This window comes from Nycticebus coucang, chromosome 18, assembly GCF_027406575.1.
Source record: "Nycticebus coucang isolate mNycCou1 chromosome 18, mNycCou1.pri, whole genome shotgun sequence".
Taxonomy (NCBI): domain Eukaryota; kingdom Metazoa; phylum Chordata; class Mammalia; order Primates; family Lorisidae; genus Nycticebus; species Nycticebus coucang.
Genome location: NC_069797.1, coordinates 74,999,917 through 75,016,016, shown reverse-complemented (window position 1 = coordinate 75,016,016; position 16,100 = coordinate 74,999,917). Strand labels below are relative to the sequence as shown.

Below are 16,100 nucleotides of genomic sequence, written 5' to 3'. Positions count from 1 at the left end.
GTCTCCAGTTTTCTGTGTGAGGTGTCTAGAGCTTCTCAGTGCAGTGTGATGTGTTAGCACAGTGGTCACAGGCACAGCTGATAGATAAGTAACTGTATAGGGGGTGCATGGACCAGCAGGTGGAGGCACCAGTGCCCTCTAGAGCTTCTTCCTCAGAGCATGACCCCTTAACCAGCATCATTCACACATTCACCTTACGTAGGAGCCTGTTAGCAAGGCAGGGTCAGAATTTGCATCGTAACAAGATTGGCAGATGATGCATGTGCACCTTGGTCTGGGAAGTGATGTTCCAGCATTTAGAATTTGTTTTAGGGAGTGTGGAGCCTTCTGCGGGTGGGAAGGTGCAGGGCAGGCTCCTCTCACAGGATTCTCCACTGGCCCCAAATCCTGCAGGGTCTCTTCTTTGATGATTCCTACGGCTTCTACCCAGGCCAGGTGCTCATTGGCCCTGCCAAGATCTTCTCCAGTGTCCAGTGGCTGTCGGGTGTCAAGCCTGTGCTGAGCACCAAGAGCAAGTTCCGAGTGGTGGTGGAAGAGGTGGGGCCCGGGGCGGGACACAGAGTCCTTCACCTCTATGCTTGGAGCTGAGCTTCTCCCACTTTCTCGCTTACTCTGGGGGATGAAGCCCTACTCCTTAGCATCTGGACTATGGCCTTGAGGATAAAAGGAACCCAAGGTGTGATCACAAAGTGTCCAATAGACAGGTGCCTCCCAGCCTGGCTTACACAGGCTGAGCAAGGTGGGAGAGTGGCCCCTGACTAGCATGAGGAAGCAGCAACGGTCCTGGGGTTGGTTGGGCTGTATTTACAGTCAGAGCCTGCTCTGAGGTCGGGTGGGCTCTGCACTTCTTGTTAACAGTCACATCCCAAAGGCGGGGGGAGGGGTGTCAGGGATGGACCTCACCAATTGTTTTTATGTATATGCAGGACAACAGAACATACAAAAACAAAACATCAGTGGGTCAGTCCCTGACCCATCCCTCAATTGCTGTCAGAGTCTGCCCTAACTGGCACATCTTACCTGCCTCTCACCTGCCATCCCCAGGTGCAGGTTGTAGAGCTGAAAGTCACTTGGATTACCAAGAGTTTCTGTCCAGGGGGCACAGACAGCGTCAGCCCACCACCCTCTGTCATCACCCAGGAAAACCTAGGCAGGTGAGCATGGCCCCACTACCAGAAACCCCAGAGGCACATCTAGGGCAAGTCTCTGAGTCCTGGCCACGGATCAGTGGACAGAAGCAAGAGCGCTCCTGGCCTCTCTGAAGTCCAGCCCAGCCTGCTGCTTCCCCACAGGGTGAAGCGTCTTGGATGCTTTGACCATGCTCAGCGGCAGCTTGGGGAGCGCTGTCTGTATGTCTTCCCAGCCAAGGTAGAGCCGGCCAAGATTGCCTGGGAATGTCCAGAAAAAAACTGCGCCCAGGGGGAGGGCTCTATGGCCAAGAAGGTATGTCCTTGGGGTTGGGGGTTGGTGGGCATTGGAGGAACTGGCCTTGAGCCATTTCCATGGCCAGAAGGACAATCTGTGCTTTAGGCCTTGGGGGGCAGCCCTGATGACCTTTGCTGGCCACTCAGGTGTGTATAGCTGTCGTCCTCCCAGACCAATACACCTGGGGCAGGGCCAGCCTACCTGCCGCTCTCCACACCCTCTGTTCCCCCATGCTCCGCCCTCCCAGGTGAAGCGCCTGTTGAAGAAGCAGGTTGTGAGGATCATGTCATGCTCCCCAGACACTCAGTGTTCCAGGGACCATTCCATTGAGGACCCAGACAAGAAAGAAGCCAAAGCCAAGAGCGAAATGGGATCCGCCAGCCCTGAGGAGACACCCAATGGGTCTGCCAGCCCAGTGGAGATGCAGGACGAGGGCCCAGAGGAGTCCCATGAGGCTGCAGAGCACCTGCCCCCCTTCCTGCTGAAGGAAGGAGGAGATGACAGGCTGCACTCCGTAGAGCAGGATGCAGATGACGAGGCCGCTGATGACACAGACGACACCAGCTCAGTGACCTCTTCCGCCAGCTCCACCACTTCTTCCCAGAGTGGCAGCGGCACAAGTCGCAAAAAGAGCATTCCTTTGTCTATCAAGAACTTAAAGCGAAAACACAAGAGGAAGAAGAATAAAATCACTCGTGATTTCAAGCCAGGGGACAGGTAAACTCAGACCATGCCTCCCTGCACAGTGTCCAGTGTGAAACCAAGCAGAGGGTGCCCATTCCCTGGGTGCACATGTGTACAACACTCACACCATCTGCTAGCCTGTGTGAGGTGATACACAGTACCTGGGGTAGGTCACAGTGGAAAGGAGAGAATCGGGAGTGGTGCAGAGGGTAGGATGGTGGCAGTGACCTTGAGCCTGGCCTTAAGGGACCACAATTGTCTGAGCATTCCCAAATGGGCCCAGTTCTGAGAGGGCATGGCATTGGAACTGTAGGTGAGCCTACCATGCTTCAAAAATTCTCATCCTACAGACCTGGGATTAAGATTTTCAGGTTACCAAACCCAAAGGGAGGTGGAGGTGCAGAAAGATTATCTGCCCTTTTCCCGGGGAAGCATTTTTTCATGGCCTGGCTCACTGCCTTTGCACCTGGCAGGGTGGCGGTGGAGGTGGTGACCACAATGACCTCAGCTGACGTGATGTGGCAGGATGGCTCCGTGGAATGCAACATCCGCTCCAACGACCTCTTCCCCGTGCACCACCTGGACAACAATGAATTCTGCCCTGGAGACTTCGTGGTGGATAAGCGAGGTAGTGCTGGCGCCAGAAGGGCAGCCAGCAAGGCCGTTGCTAACAAGGGCCCGTTGGTGGTGTTAGAAAGAATGAACAGGGGTCATTGTGTGAGAGCTAAGCTGGGGACAGGAAGGAGACTGCCCATTTGAAGGGGTCTCACCATTTTGAGGACTGGGGGAGGCCTATTCTGGCCTCCAGGGGCTGAGCCCAAGGAAGGTCTGGCTCCGTGCCTTGCTGTGGTTAGAGATTTGGGTGTCAGGCAGGCTCCACCAAGGCCCCTCAGCTAGTCATATCCCCTTTCCCGTTACCTAGTCCAGAGCTGCCCGGACCCTGCTGTCTATGGTGTGGTACAGTCTGGGGACCACATTGGCCGCACCTGCATGGTGAAGTGGTTCAAGCTACGGCCGAGTGGAGACGATGTGGAGGTGTGTGCAGCTCCTGCTGCTTCCTTCGGGTGGGCTCTAGGTGGGAGTAGAGCCCCTGGCTCACAACAGCCCATCCTGTGCCATAGCTGATCGGAGAAGAAGACGACGTGAGCGTTTATGACATTGCTGACCACCCTGACTTTCGTTTCCGCACGACTGACATCGTGATCCGCATCGGCAATGCCGAGGACGGGGCTCCTCACCAGGAGGGTGAGGTACAGACCCCACATCCAGGCTCTGGACCACTGCTCCCTTCCTGTGCCACAGCTCTGGTCCCTGAGGGTGCCACCAGGAGGCAAGAACCTGAAGGCCCTGTGGGCCCAGTGTCCCCAGGAAGGCAGCTGCCCTGTAGGAGAGTTGCTGCTCAGCCCTAACGCTTGCAGGAGTACTCCTCTCCCTGCCTTTGGCTTCAGTGAGACCTCTTGAGCTGCCTGTGTTAAGTTTACCAGAGGAGCTGAATTCCTCTTCCCAAGCCCTGTGGGTGTGATGTCAAGTACTGCAGAGCATAGGAGAGACTAGTGGAAACATTGGGTGGGGGGTCAGGACAGATTCTGGGCAGGGGACAAGTAGGAACAAATGTAGTAAAGCAGCAACCCTCCCCCAGGAACAGCAGGAAGCTCCAAGCAGTCAGAATGCTGCAGGCAGGGAGGGGAATTGGTGGGGCTGATGAAAGCCAGAGTCTAATCACTCAATTGCTAGGTGGAGGTGAGCAAGGGCATCCCACACTCAAGTTACATTCTGCCAGTGCCTACGTCCCTTCTGTACTCACGGCCTCGTTCCTTGCCACCCATTGCTAGAGCTTCCTTCAGAGGTGCTCTAGCCCTTGCCCCTCCTGGGGAGCTGTCCTTCTGACTCTGTCCCCTTTGCCCAGCAGCCATCAGTGGGCCAGGTCGCCCGCGTGGACGTCAGCAGCAAGGTAGAGGTGGTGTGGGCTGACAACTCGAAGACCATCATCCTGCCCCAGGTGAGACTATGACAAATCCCAGCCACTTGGCTTGTGATGTGGCAACTAGGCTGGGGATGTGCTCGTGTACTGCTCCTCAGAGCCTAAAGACAGGCCCATCTCCAGGATTTTTCTGGATTCTCAGCTCACTATGCTCAGAAAATGCAAGTTTCTTCTAAAAGGAGGTAGAGACTTTCCCACCACCCGTTTCTAGGAAACCTCTACCAGATAAAGAAGAGGAGGGAAGAGTACTGGCCTAGTTCCTGCTGCTGGGTTCTGGGCAGGAAGGCTGTTCTGTTTCCTCTTCTTTTTCCTCCTGGTTTGAGCCAAACTACACAGCCCAGCCCTCCTCCTGGTGCCTGCACTGGGGACAAGGGAGGGAAGGGCTTGCCCCATCATCAAAATAGCTATTCCAAGAAAGGCAGCAGGGGTGACACAAGGCCAACTCTCCCACTCCTGCCCTCCAACTACATGTTCCCAGCTCCCAGTGCAGCCCCCCACATAGGCTGCATCAATCCCAATTCTCTAGAGGTTGGGGCTGGATTTGCCAAGGTTTCCACTTGAACCCCTCGGCCTCTTGGGCAGATGCTGGCTACATGCACAGGGGTTGGGGAGGCTGGAACGGGCCATTGCCTTGGGCTTCGTATCCTGCTAGGCATGGGACATGTGAAAGACTCTTCCCAGAGACATAGGGACCACCCCACATGGAGGCTGAAGCTACAAAGTCCAGAGCAGGAAGAGGCAGGGTAGAATGGGGTCACCAAGGTCTCAGAGAGCCCAGTAATCAGCCTCTGTTTGGTGGAGAGGTGACTTCCTGTCTGAATCACCCTCTTGCTGCGCTTTTGCCTCCAGCATTTGTACAACATTGAGTCTGAGATCGAGGAGTCAGACTACGATTCAGTAGAAGGTAGCACCAGCGGGGCATCCTCAGACGAGTGGGAAGATGACAGTGACAGCTGGGAGACGGACAATGGGCTGGTAGAAGATGAGCACCCCAAGATAGAGGAGCCCCCCATCCTACCTACAGAGCAGCCAGCATCCTCTGAGGAAGACAAGGGGGTGGTGATCAGTGAAGAGGCTGCCACAGCAGCTGTCCAAGGGGCTGTAGCCATGGCCACCCCCGTGGCTGGGCTGATGGAGAAGGCTGGCAAGGAGGGGCCCCCCAAAAGCTTCCGTGAGTTGAAAGAGGCCATCAAGATCCTGGAGAGCCTCAAGAACATGACCGTGGAGCAGCTGCTGACAGGCTCACCCACCTCCCCCACTGTGGAGCCAGAGAAGCCAACTCGGGAGAAGAAGTTTCTGGATGACATCAAGAAGCTACAGGAGAACCTCAAGAAGACCCTGGACAATGTGGCCATTGCCGAGGAAGAAAAGATGGAGGCGATGCCTGACACAGAGCGCAAGGAGGACAAGCCTGAGGGGCAGTCACCTGTGAAGGCTGAGTGGCCCAGTGAGACCCCAGTGCTCTGCCAGCAGTGTGGCGGCAAGCCTGGTGTCACCTTCACCAGCGCCAAGGGCGAGGTCTTCTCAGTGCTGGAGTTTGCGCCCTGTGAGTCAGCCCTCACCTGGTCTTCACCTCCCCTGCCTGCTCAAGGCTGTCGTTTGTGTTACCAGCTCTGGGGCCAGGTCATTAGTGCCATCCTGCCTCTGCTGCTGCCTGAGGCTGGGAGCAGAGGGTGGGAAGCCTGTGGGTTTGTTCACCTGTCCAGGAGCACGTCGAGCAGCTGCTACCTCCAGGCCATGTTTCCCAAGGGTGGTAGCCAGGTTTGCAGAGGGAGCACCCAGGGACTCTTCGTCAGGGACTGACTGCTCTCTTTCTCCCTCTAGCAAATCACTCTTTTAAGAAAATTGAGTTCCAGCCTCCAGAAGCCAAGAAGTTCTTCAGCACAGTACGGAAAGAGATGGCACTGCTGGCTACCTCACTGCCTGATGGCATTATGGTTAAGACTTTTGAGGACAGAATGGCAAGTAGGCTGGCATGGGCTTAACATGGGTAGATGCAGATGTGTTGTGTGGGCACCCAGTGACCAAGTGGCCACCCACCTTTTACAGGGGCAGCCATGTCTCTGGCAGGTGAGGGGCAGACTCAGAGCCAAGCAACCACGTGGCCCACAGGGCCGGAGGAACCCACACATGTATCTGAACTTCATGGCTCTTACTTTTTTTTTTTTTTGTGGAGACAGAGTTTCACTTTATCACCCTCGGTAGAGTGCTGTGGCGTCATAGCTCACAGCAACTTCCAACTCCTGGGCTTACACGATTCTCTTGCCTCAGCCTCCTGAGTAGCTGGGATTACAGGCACCCTCCACAACGCCCAGCTATTGTTTTGTTGCAGTTTGGCCGGGGCCAGGTTTGAACCCACCATCCTCAGTATATGGGGCTGGTGCCCTACCCACTGAGCCACAGGCGCTGCCCTCCCCTTTATTTATTTTTTGAGACAAGAGTCTAACTCCATCACCCTGGGTAGAGTGCTGTGGCATCACACAGCTCACAGCAATCTCCAACTCCAAGGCCTAGCTGACTCTCTTGCTTCAGCCTCCTGAGTAGCTGGGACTACAGGCGCCCACCACAATGCCCGGCTATTTTTTTGTTGCACTTTGGCTGGGGCTGGGTTTGAACCCGCCACCCTTGGTGTATGGGGCTGGCTCCTACTCCTTTTTAAAGTTAATTTGAAATTAATTTTATTATTATTATCTGAATCTATTCTGCTTTTTGAAAAATTAGAACATTACAGAAAGAGGCCAGGCGCAGTGGCCCATGCCTGTAATCCTAGTACTTTGGGAGGCTGAAGCAAGAGGATGGCTTTAGGCCAGGAGTTTTGAGACCAGCCTGGGCAACACAGCAAGACCCTGTCTCTACAAAAAATGCAAAAATTAGCTGGGCATGATGTGGTGGCATGCACCTGCAGTTTGAGGCAGGAAGATTGCATGAGCCCAGAAGTTTGAAGCTACAGTAAACTATGTAATCTGGCCTCTGCTCTCTAGCCTGAGGGACAGAGTGAGACCCTGTCACTTTAAAAGCAAAAAGAGAGAAAGATTACATCACAAAAAGAGCCAAAGTTGCCTTTGCCCAAAACTTATTTGCTTTTCTCCCAAATCCTAGGCCTTTCCTCCCCCCGCCCCCACCCCAAGGTCATGACTATAGAAGTTTGGTGGGTCTTCTTCCAGATAAATGACACTTTTTCATATTTCTGCCTTCTCCTGTGTCACAAGCACATAGTGTTTTGTATGATTTGTTTAGAAAGGTAGCTTGTCATTGTACACATCAATTATAATTTGCTGTCTTTGCTTAACAGGATCATTCTTGAGACCTAGCTGATGATTTATGATGATTTAGTTTGTCCCTTTTCCCTAGAGAATAGTATAATACCATGTGGCCACATCACATTTCATTTTCCCACTCCATTTGTGGATGGGGCCTGGCTGAGTCATATTGAGTGGAGGCAGTATGGGTGCCTCTGTCTTGGCTCCAGGAATGTGCCAGGCCTGTTCTGCCTGCCACTTACTCAGCAAATCCTTTCTGGGCCTCCGCTGTGAGCCACACACTGTACTGGACACTGAACCTGAGTCTGAGGCCCCTGGAAAGAAGGAGCTCCAGCCCTGCCCTGGAAAGAAGGAGCAAAGAAGTAAAGAACAGGGGTCCAGAGAGCCACAGAGAAGAGGGTGCTGTTTAGAAGGGCCCCTAGTTGTGAGACCATCCCTCTCCCCAGGCCCTCAAAGCAAGTGCAGCCTGGCCACCCTGAACTCTCTTTTCAGTTTCTAACTGCTGCTTGGTTTTGCTTGCCTTGTTGGAGGCAGTGTAAGGACAGATGTTTAGAGAATTACAATTTTAGGGCCAGGCAAAGTGGCTCACGCCTGTAACCCTAGCACTTTGGGAGGCTGAGGCGGGTGGATTGCCTGAGCTCAGGAGTTTGAGACTAGCCTGAGCAAGAATGAGACCCCATCCCAAAAAATAGCCGAGGCATTATAGTGGGTACCTGTAGTCCCATCTACTTGGGAAGCTGAAGCAAGAAAATCGCTTGCGCCCAGGAGTTTGAGGTTGCTGTGAACTGTGATGCCACGGTACTCTACTGAGGGTGACAAAGTGAGACTGTTATCTCCAAAAGAAAAAAGAAAGAAATACAATTTTTTTTTGGTTTGTTTTGTTTTTTGCAGTTTTGGCCGGGGCTGGGTTTGAACCCACAACCTCCAGTATATGGGGCCAGCACCCTACTCCTTTGAGCCACAGGGACTACCCAGAAATATAATTTTGAAGTAATGATTCATGAGGGAAAAAAACCTGGTTAGATAAAAACCAGTTTGGAAAATTCTTATGTCAGGGTTCAAAGATGCAGAGTGGGTCTGCACAGAGAGTGGGTCTGCTTAGCTTCTCCATTGCTGGTATGTCTGGGATCCCAGGCGTCCCTCCTCCTGCTTGATCTGCCTGGTGCCCTGGAAAAGAGCAAAACCAGATACCATGTGTAGCCCCCCAAGCCCCCAAACTCAGCCTTTCCTCCTTCCTTCAGGACCTCTTCTCAGCCCTAATCAAGGGCCCCACTCGGACCCCCTATGAGGATGGCCTCTACCTGTTTGACATCCAGCTCCCCAACATCTACCCAGCAGTGCCCCCCCACTTTTGCTACCTCTCCCAGTGCAGTGGTCGCCTGAACCCCAACTTGTATGACAATGGGAAGGTGTGCGTCAGCCTGCTGGGCACCTGGATTGGAAAGGTGAGTACAGCACCAGCCCCCCAATTAGGGTGTAGGAGGAGACAGCAGGGGTGTAGCCTGTCTGGGACAGAATTGATGGTGCCGTGTATGTTTCAGGGGACAGAGAGGTGGACAAGCAAGTCCAGCCTTCTCCAGGTGCTCATCTCCATCCAAGGTACTTTAGGGCTGGGGTAATGTGACAGGGGCGAGGGTGCTGGAGGGCACAGTGACTGGCTGTCCTGGGGGTTTGGAGCCAGCCTGCCCCTGCTTCTCTCACCCACTGAGGAAAGATGTCCCTACCCTGCAGGTCTGATCCTGGTGAATGAACCGTACTACAATGAAGCTGGCTTTGACAGTGACCGGGGCCTGCAGGAAGGCTATGAGAACAGTCGCTGCTACAATGAGATGGCGCTGATCCGAGTGGTGCAGTCCATGACCCAGCTGGTGCGGCGGCCTCCTGAGGTCTTCGAGCAGGAGATTCGGCAGCACTTCAGCACCGGAGGCTGGCGGCTGGTGAATCGCATCGAGTCCTGGCTGGAAACCCATGCCTTGCTGGAGAGAGCCCACATGCTGTCTAATGGGATCCCTAAGGCTAGCAGCTCACCGGAGCCACCAGCTGCAGCCGAGCTCTCAGACTCTGGCAGACAGGAACCTGAGGATGGAGGGCTGGCCCCTGGAGAGGCCTCCCAGGGCTCAGACTCAGAGGGCGGGACCCAGGGCCCAGCCTCAGCCAGCAGGGACCACACAGACCAGACTTCCGAGACTGCGCCAGACTCTTCAGTGCCACCCAGTGTCAAACCAAAGAAGCGGAGAAAGAGTTACCGGAGCTTTTTGCCTGAGAAGAGTGGCTACCCTGACATCGGTTTCCCCCTCTTCCCGCTTTCTAAGGGTTTCATCAAGAGCATCCGGGGTGTCCTGACGCAATTCCGGGCTGCTCTCCTAGAGGCAGGCATGCCTGAGAGCACAGAGGACAAATAGCCCACAGCCCTTCAGGAAGGAGCATCACAGTGGGAGAGGCCAGCTACTGCCTGCTCACTCCCTCCCTGGAATCTCCCCCATCCCCGCCCCTCACCCCCAGTCTTCCCATGCAAGCCCCTCACCACCCTCTTCTCCCCAAGGTGAGTTTGATGCTGAAGTGCAAGAAGTGTCTTGAGATGCTGCCATTTCTGTCCTGAGCAATCTTTCAATAGGCGGGTCCCCTGTGGCAAAGAAAATTGGAACCCTGTTGCTGATTTTATACTCGTCATCTCCGGCAGAATGTCCTGGCACTTGCTCACTTGCTGTCCCCTTCTCAGGTCAGAGGTGGGTGTTCTAGGACCTGACTCTGAGCTCTTTGAGCCAGATGCCTGGCAGGTCAGCTGGAGAGTGGCCGTGCCTTGCATGATGTGTGGGCTGCTCCGTTAATTCCCCTAGTCCCTTTTAACCTCTTCAGTTCAATTTTAGCCTCCTCATGTCCCAGACCCTACTGCTGCTACTACCACCAGGTCCTCCCTAGTCCCCCAGTGTCAGCATTGTCCCCTGGGAGTCATAGCTACTGTCACTGACTTCCAGCTCTACACTGACCTGTTTACCACATTGTAGCCCTTAGGCCTGTTGAACTTACTCTCTAAGAGAGGCTGGAACCAGGCTAGGTTCAGGGTGACACCCTGGAGAGGTGGTGGCCCTCACATGTTAACATGGAGTTGAGGACCAGGGAGTTGCCGGGAAAGGCTGTAGGTGCCTTGTTCTTCCTGTCTGAGGCTGGTGGGGACATTGGCAGTTCTGGCTCTCAGGCCCCACTGTGTGGACTGTGGCAGGAGTCTGCTCCCTGGTCAGCCTCATTTCTGGCTTCAGAAAGCGGGAGCAGCAGCACAGGGCAAGTGCGAGGGCCTCTCCATCAAGTGGTCACACTGGGACGCAGCGTGCAGCTCACAACACAGAGCAATCCTGTGCTCTCAGGCTAGAACGAGGCCTCCTGTCAGCCCTTTGCTTACAAACTGCAGGCTCAATCCAGGGGGCTGGCGGCCGGCAGGGGCTCTCCTCTCGCCCATAGACAAGCCCAGAGGTTTACAAGTTTTCTAAGCTTTTGATAATGTGAAGCTCCAGGTTAAGAGGATGCTGTTGAGCACACTGCAGCTATGTAATTTTTGGTGTATGTATGTAATATTTAAGGTTGAAAAACAATCTCAAAAGCAAAGATATTAACTCTTACTAGAAAAAAAGACAAAAAAAGAAAAAGCCAAAGCATGATGCGTCTTGTCAGCCTTAAGTGGGCTCCTCACTGTGCTGTGCCATGACCACCAGCCAGCAGAGCCACGTGGACGGAGCTGGGCCAAGTTGGCCACACACTGTGGCCCTGGGAGCCCAGAGTTAGTATCTTGTTTGAGGAAGACCTGGAGTGACTAGTGGGCTGTGCTTCCCAGTGCGTTGTTCACGTGGCGATGTGAATGCCTACTGCTTACAATATCTGTATAAAGTGCTGTGTGATTAAACTTTTTTTTACTGCATTTTTTTTTTTTTTTTTTGGGTTGGCTCATAAACAAGACAAGGTGACAACATTAAACCTGCCTCTGCCATTCATCTAGACTCTGTTGCCTTTCTTCCTCTCTGGGGCTCCTGTGCTACCAGGGAAGACTTGTGGCAGGGGGTCCTTGGCTTCCCTGGCCGGCTGGGGGACCAGTGCAGACAGCACCTTCCCCCACCCAGCCTGCATGAACGCCTTTTTCTGCCATGGGGTCGTTTGTCTTGCCTCTTTTTGGCTGGTGGCAAATTTATTCCTCAAGGCTTACAGCTATGTCTGCCTACCAGCAGCCATGATCCCCAGAGGCAAGATTAACTAGTTCAACTCCTTGCAGATTCTGGAGAAGCTGACATCATAGCACCTGGTGGCAAGCAGGTGTCACCCTCCTGGGCTTTAAGCCAAATAGCTGCCCAGTTTTGGAGACTGGCGTATGCCCCTCCCTGCTGCTGCATTTTAACTACTGCCTGGCACTCCACAAGGATGAGTGGGGATAGACAGAACCAGCTCAGTGAGCCTGAGGAACTCTAGTCCCCTCATTAGGGGGATGACAGACCCCTCTTAATAAGAGAACATCTGCTGGCCATTTTGATCTCTTAAATCTCTTTTGCTCCTTGATGGTTTCCTAATGCCCTTAACTCAGTAACTCAGATGTTTTCTTCTCCTGGGGCTCCAACCAGATGTGCTAAGACTAGTTGGCTATGTGATTCTAGGTAAGACATACCAGCTTCAGCTCATCTTCGATGTGTGGGGTCAGTGTGGTGAACCCTACACTTAGCACGGGACACTGCAGGAGCTCTGGCTCTGGGCCTCCCACCAGAATGGCCATACCTGGGGGCCTGGGCTGTCACTAATGTAGTCCAGGCTTGAGCAAGACCCCGTTCCCTCCCCAGTTCCAAGGACAGGACCAGCAGGCTGGGAATATCACTTTATTTGGATTTAGTTCATGGTGTGGGCATCCCAAAACAAAAAAGGGGATGCCTTCCACAGGCAACTGGGCCCAGCCAGCTGGGCTCCTGGCCCAGGACTCATTCTGGCCTCTGTTAGGCAGAGCCTATTCTCCCAAAGCCCCCTCCACCCCACGTGAGCTGTGCACAGGCCCTCCAGTCCTAAGGAAAGGAGGAAGGGTCATGGGCTCTGGGTAGACCAAGTAGACAGGCTAAGGCACAGAAAGGCCCAAGGAGTCACGGGGCTCCTCTGGAGGTAGCATCTGCTCAGGCTTCTGGCCAGGTGGGGGCTCCATACAATCACTGACCATCCAGAAGTAGTTTGGGTGTACCTGGCCCTGAACAGCCTCACTGATCATCAACTCCCCATCCACTGCAAACACACCCCTCCCATCCATGGGCTCCAGGCGGAAGGCGACCACAGGCACATACACCAGGTAGGGGCAGGCATACTCCATGTGCCTGCCTTTCTCCATGGCCAGGAAGAGGCGCAGCAGCATGGCCCGGGACACACCTGCCCGCACATAGAACAGGTGCATGACGCCAGCCCCACAGCGGCCCATGGGTGCTGCAAACATCTCACTGCCCAGGTGCGAGTGCAGCAGCGCCAGCACCAGCACAAAGTCCCGTTCAGGCACGACTGTCCAGTGAGAGGGCACTGGCTCCTCCAGGGGTGCTAGGTGCACATCCACAGGGCCCTGTGGGACTAGAGCAGGGGAAATGGGTGTCTTAGAGACGGCTCTCCCCACGGGAAGGTAGGCCAGCCGGCCCCGGTAGGTGCGCAAGGCTGCCAGGCGCAGGACAGTGCCCAGAGTGAAGCGCATCTCCCCCAGGCGTCGGTACTTCTCACTCTCCAGGTCCACGTCAGCAATGAAGCCCCAGGCCAGGCTGAGCACAGAGAAGAGGCGCGTCCCAGAGGCCGTTTGCAGTGATAGCAGGTTCATGGGCGACAACAGCCGGCGGCACAGTAGCAGGGTGCAGTTGGTCAGGAGGTCTTCATTAGTAACTTGCTCATAGCTGTAGGGGAAGAGGTCAGATATGTCAGGGCAGGAGCCCCTATGCATCCTCCCCTTCCTTCCCCTAGGGAGTGGGGATGGACAAAGCCACCTGTGGTCTCTAGGGAGTTGGCAGGACCAGTGTCAGATGGAACAGGTGGAAGCAGTCAGCTGGGGTCACGGGGAGAAAGCCCCAGGACTGAGGCAAAAGAGGGGCTGTAAGGTCCCCTGTGGCCCTGGGATCTCACCCAGCATAATGGTTCAAGGATGCTGCCAGCGCGTTGCCAGAGCCAGCTGGGAGGCTACACAGAGGCTTCTGGATCGCAGTCTCCCAGTCAGGCCGCTCCATGAGTCCGTTCACCACCTGTTAGGGCAGTGTGGCCTCAGCCTGGAAAGGATAGGGCCAAGCCCTGGGGCCAGCCTCCTGGTGCAGCCCTCACCTCAAACATGAGCCCATCTCCAGACATGACCACCAGCGCGTCCCAGCGGCCCAGCTCTTCAGACCGCACCAGCTCCCGCGCGTGGTTGCGCCTTTCTACCAGGAGAGGCACCTATGAAGGCTGGGGGTCCTCTGGTGGGGTATGCTCCCTGGGTACCCTCAGGGAGACACTCACCAGTGAGCATCAGCGTGAAGGAGATTTCGGCCTCGGCCAGAAGGGGCTGCACGTGGCTCCTGAAGAGGTGCAGGCCCTTGCCCTTGCCGCTGCGGGGGTTCAGCAGCACCAGCACACGACAGGGCCGCGGGAGCAGGCGCTGGGGGGAGCCCGCTGGGGCGGGGGGAACGAAAAGGCCGCGTCCCCAACCCGCCACTAGGGGGCTGAGGATAACAACAAGGGGCCCTGGGGTGGAAACGAGCCTGCAACACCCGTGCAATTGACCAGATAGAACACTGCCCGAGGAAGCGGCCGCTGGTGGAGAGCTCTGGGGTGCCGGAAGGGCGCCCCTCACATCCCCAGCCTTGGCTCAGGCCCGGCTGGCTTCTGGCCTCGGGGAGAATGTTTCTCTCGAACGTCCCTAGCCCCTTTTTGTGGTCCAGTTCAGTGTTCCATCGTTCCTGGTTGAGAGGGATCCCCTTACAGCCCTTCCCAGCAGGAACCCCACAAACCTGGATCCATAACCTCGACCCGCGGCTCCCGCTGCCTGGGAGTCCCCGGTGCTGTCGGGGCGCTGCCCGTGGCGCCGGCTTCTGCCTTCAGCTCCTTATCGGTGCTGTCCAGGCGGGCGTCGCGGGGCCGGTTGTGGGGCTCGCCCTCCCCGCCCAGAGCCAGGGCTGTGGGGGCACCCGCGTCATTCCCCGAGACGGCCGGATCTGAAGGAGAGGAGACAGCGTTGACTGAGTGCAGGGCGGCACTGGGGGGCGCCCGGCTGGATCCTGGGACCCTGCGCCGGGAGCCGCGCTTCTGCATCGTGGGAAGCCCATGGGTCGGGGTCCTAGTTTTCTGGGAGGTCCGGTGCCACCACGGGCGCCCCCGTTGTGGGACTGAGCCCCCACCCCTCGAGGCAAAGGGTTTCTTTCCGAGGGCTTTCCTCGCAGAGGCCCCGGGTTCCGCCCGATGGATGAGTCAGAGGCCCGTGGCGCTCTCCGACGGACTAGCTCCTCACCCCGCGGAGCCGCCAGGGGGAAGGGAGACCAATTTCGTAAAAATCCCAGAACTTGAGCGGACATCGCCGGGCACGAAGTTCTGGGCGAGGATACCCGCTCCAAGCCAGCCTGGTTGCCGCGTGTCCCTCCAAGAACCACCCCCCTCTGCTGGGACGGGCGCCGCGATCGTAGGAACAGCGCCCCTGTCGCGCGAAAGCCGAGCCCGAGCCGGGCCACCAGCTGCCGCCGGTCCTCTCACGAGAGGTGAGTGGGCACGAAGGCCGTCCGGCTCGTGGCCCAGTTCCCCGGGGCCCCGCGAAGGCGGGCCGCCGGGGAGCCACCAGCGGAGGGAGGTGAGAGCAGGGCGGACGGCCCTACCCAGTCGGTCCAGTTTGCTGGGGAGGCGCCACCTCTGTTCCCTAGGACACAGCGGGTCCCAGGCTCTGCCCCGTGTCTGCGAAGACAACTCTGGCCTCCCTCCCTCCGGCCTCAAACTTTTAGCTGAACTTCGCAGCCCGGCGGCCTGGAGCTGGGAGGGCACTGAGCCTCCGCGCCGGCCTGGCCACGCCCCGCGCTCGCGAGGGTGGAACCTGCGGCCGGTCTCCCTGCGCCGCCTCCTGCAACTCCAGCGCTCAATGTTTGGCCACCCGCAGGCTGTTAAGTGGGTCGTGGGGCGCCCCACTACTAGTTCTAAGTGACCGGCGAGAAGGTGGCGCCGCGCCCGGGCCAGAGTGCGGCGGAGGTAACCGGTGAAGCGCGGAGGTGAGCGCGCAACGCAATCCGAGATGCGGGATCCGAGCGAACTCGTCTGGGTGCCCGATGTCGGATGGGCGGGCGCCAAGAATGCGCGGCTTCACCTCGGCTTCATCTCGACTCTCGCCTTCTCACCTCGACGCCGCGCGCGCCCTTGCCGCCCCAGATGGTGTGGGCAGAACCTCCCGCGCCGCCCCCTCGCGCGCCCTGCTCCAGCAGCCACGCGGAATTTGAGGACCAGGGCCGCCCGGCTCCTCCGGCCCGGGCGTCTCGCTGGCCTCCCGCGGGCTTCTCCTTCTTCCTCCCCCGCTCTCGCGAGGAGGGTTATTTTTAACCTCCTTACTCGGCAGCTCGGCCACCCAGCCACCGAGCCCGAGGCAACCTAGCTCGCTGTCAGGGGCAGAGCAGACGACCGGATCGGGGTCTCCGAGCCGGAATATACGGTCGGGAGGAAGGAGCGGGAGGAGAACCTTGTTGGTGTAGACGGGGCTCAGGGTCCTTTTCCGGATTGGAGAGCCAAGCACGGGGGGCGTGTCCCTCCGCCTCCACCCC

The 16,100-nt window shown here is 56.7% G+C and overlaps 2 protein-coding genes across 3 annotated transcripts in view; one reads left to right on the top strand and one right to left on the bottom strand.

Annotated features, from left to right (window-relative positions):
• The window catches only part of UBE2O (ubiquitin conjugating enzyme E2 O), a 62,661-nt gene extending 51,333 nt beyond the window's left edge, over nt 1-11,328 (top strand). The window contains exons 6-18 of one of the 2 annotated variants that reach the window (XM_053568691.1): nt 394-537; nt 1,045-1,154; nt 1,293-1,443; nt 1,673-2,142; nt 2,583-2,737; nt 3,032-3,144; nt 3,231-3,359; nt 4,019-4,108; nt 4,940-5,636; nt 5,915-6,051; nt 8,592-8,795; nt 8,892-8,949; nt 9,082-11,328. In XM_053568691.1, the coding sequence (XP_053424666.1) occupies nt 394-537; nt 1,045-1,154; nt 1,293-1,443; nt 1,673-2,142; nt 2,583-2,737; nt 3,032-3,144; nt 3,231-3,359; nt 4,019-4,108; nt 4,940-5,636; nt 5,915-6,051; nt 8,592-8,795; nt 8,892-8,949; nt 9,082-9,752 (3,129 nt within the window). In that variant the 3' untranslated portion in view covers nt 9,753-11,328. Of the gene's footprint in view, nt 1-393; nt 538-1,044; nt 1,155-1,292; nt 1,444-1,672; nt 2,143-2,582; nt 2,738-3,031; nt 3,145-3,230; nt 3,360-4,015; nt 4,109-4,939; nt 5,637-5,914; nt 6,052-8,591; nt 8,796-8,891; nt 8,950-9,081 lie in introns of both variants that reach the window. The other variant, XM_053568690.1, reaches the window with a different exon arrangement.
• Nucleotides 11,329-12,187: 859 nt separating this feature from the next.
• SPHK1 (sphingosine kinase 1) lies at nt 12,188-15,646 on the bottom strand. The gene is made up of 6 exons (XM_053568689.1): nt 15,174-15,646; nt 14,319-14,522; nt 13,828-13,980; nt 13,654-13,748; nt 13,462-13,577; nt 12,188-13,235 (listed from the first exon to the last, which is right to left on the bottom strand). Exons 2-6 carry the CDS (start codon nt 14,326-14,328, stop codon nt 12,431-12,433), a joined length of 1,179 nt encoding a protein of 392 aa, XP_053424664.1. The 5' UTR covers nt 14,329-14,522; nt 15,174-15,646; the 3' UTR covers nt 12,188-12,430.
• Between the last annotated feature and the right edge of the window lie 454 nt (nt 15,647-16,100).

Coding starts and splice junctions, on each gene's coding strand:
- SPHK1 (XM_053568689.1), bottom strand. Junction 13,749..13,827: donor CTTCACGCTGATGCTCACTG/GTGAGTGTCTCC, acceptor CTCTCCTGGTAG/AAAGGCGCAACCACGCGCGG. Junction 13,578..13,653: donor GAGATGGGCTCATGTTTGAG/GTGAGGGCTGCA, acceptor CTGCCCTAACAG/GTGGTGAACGGACTCATGGA.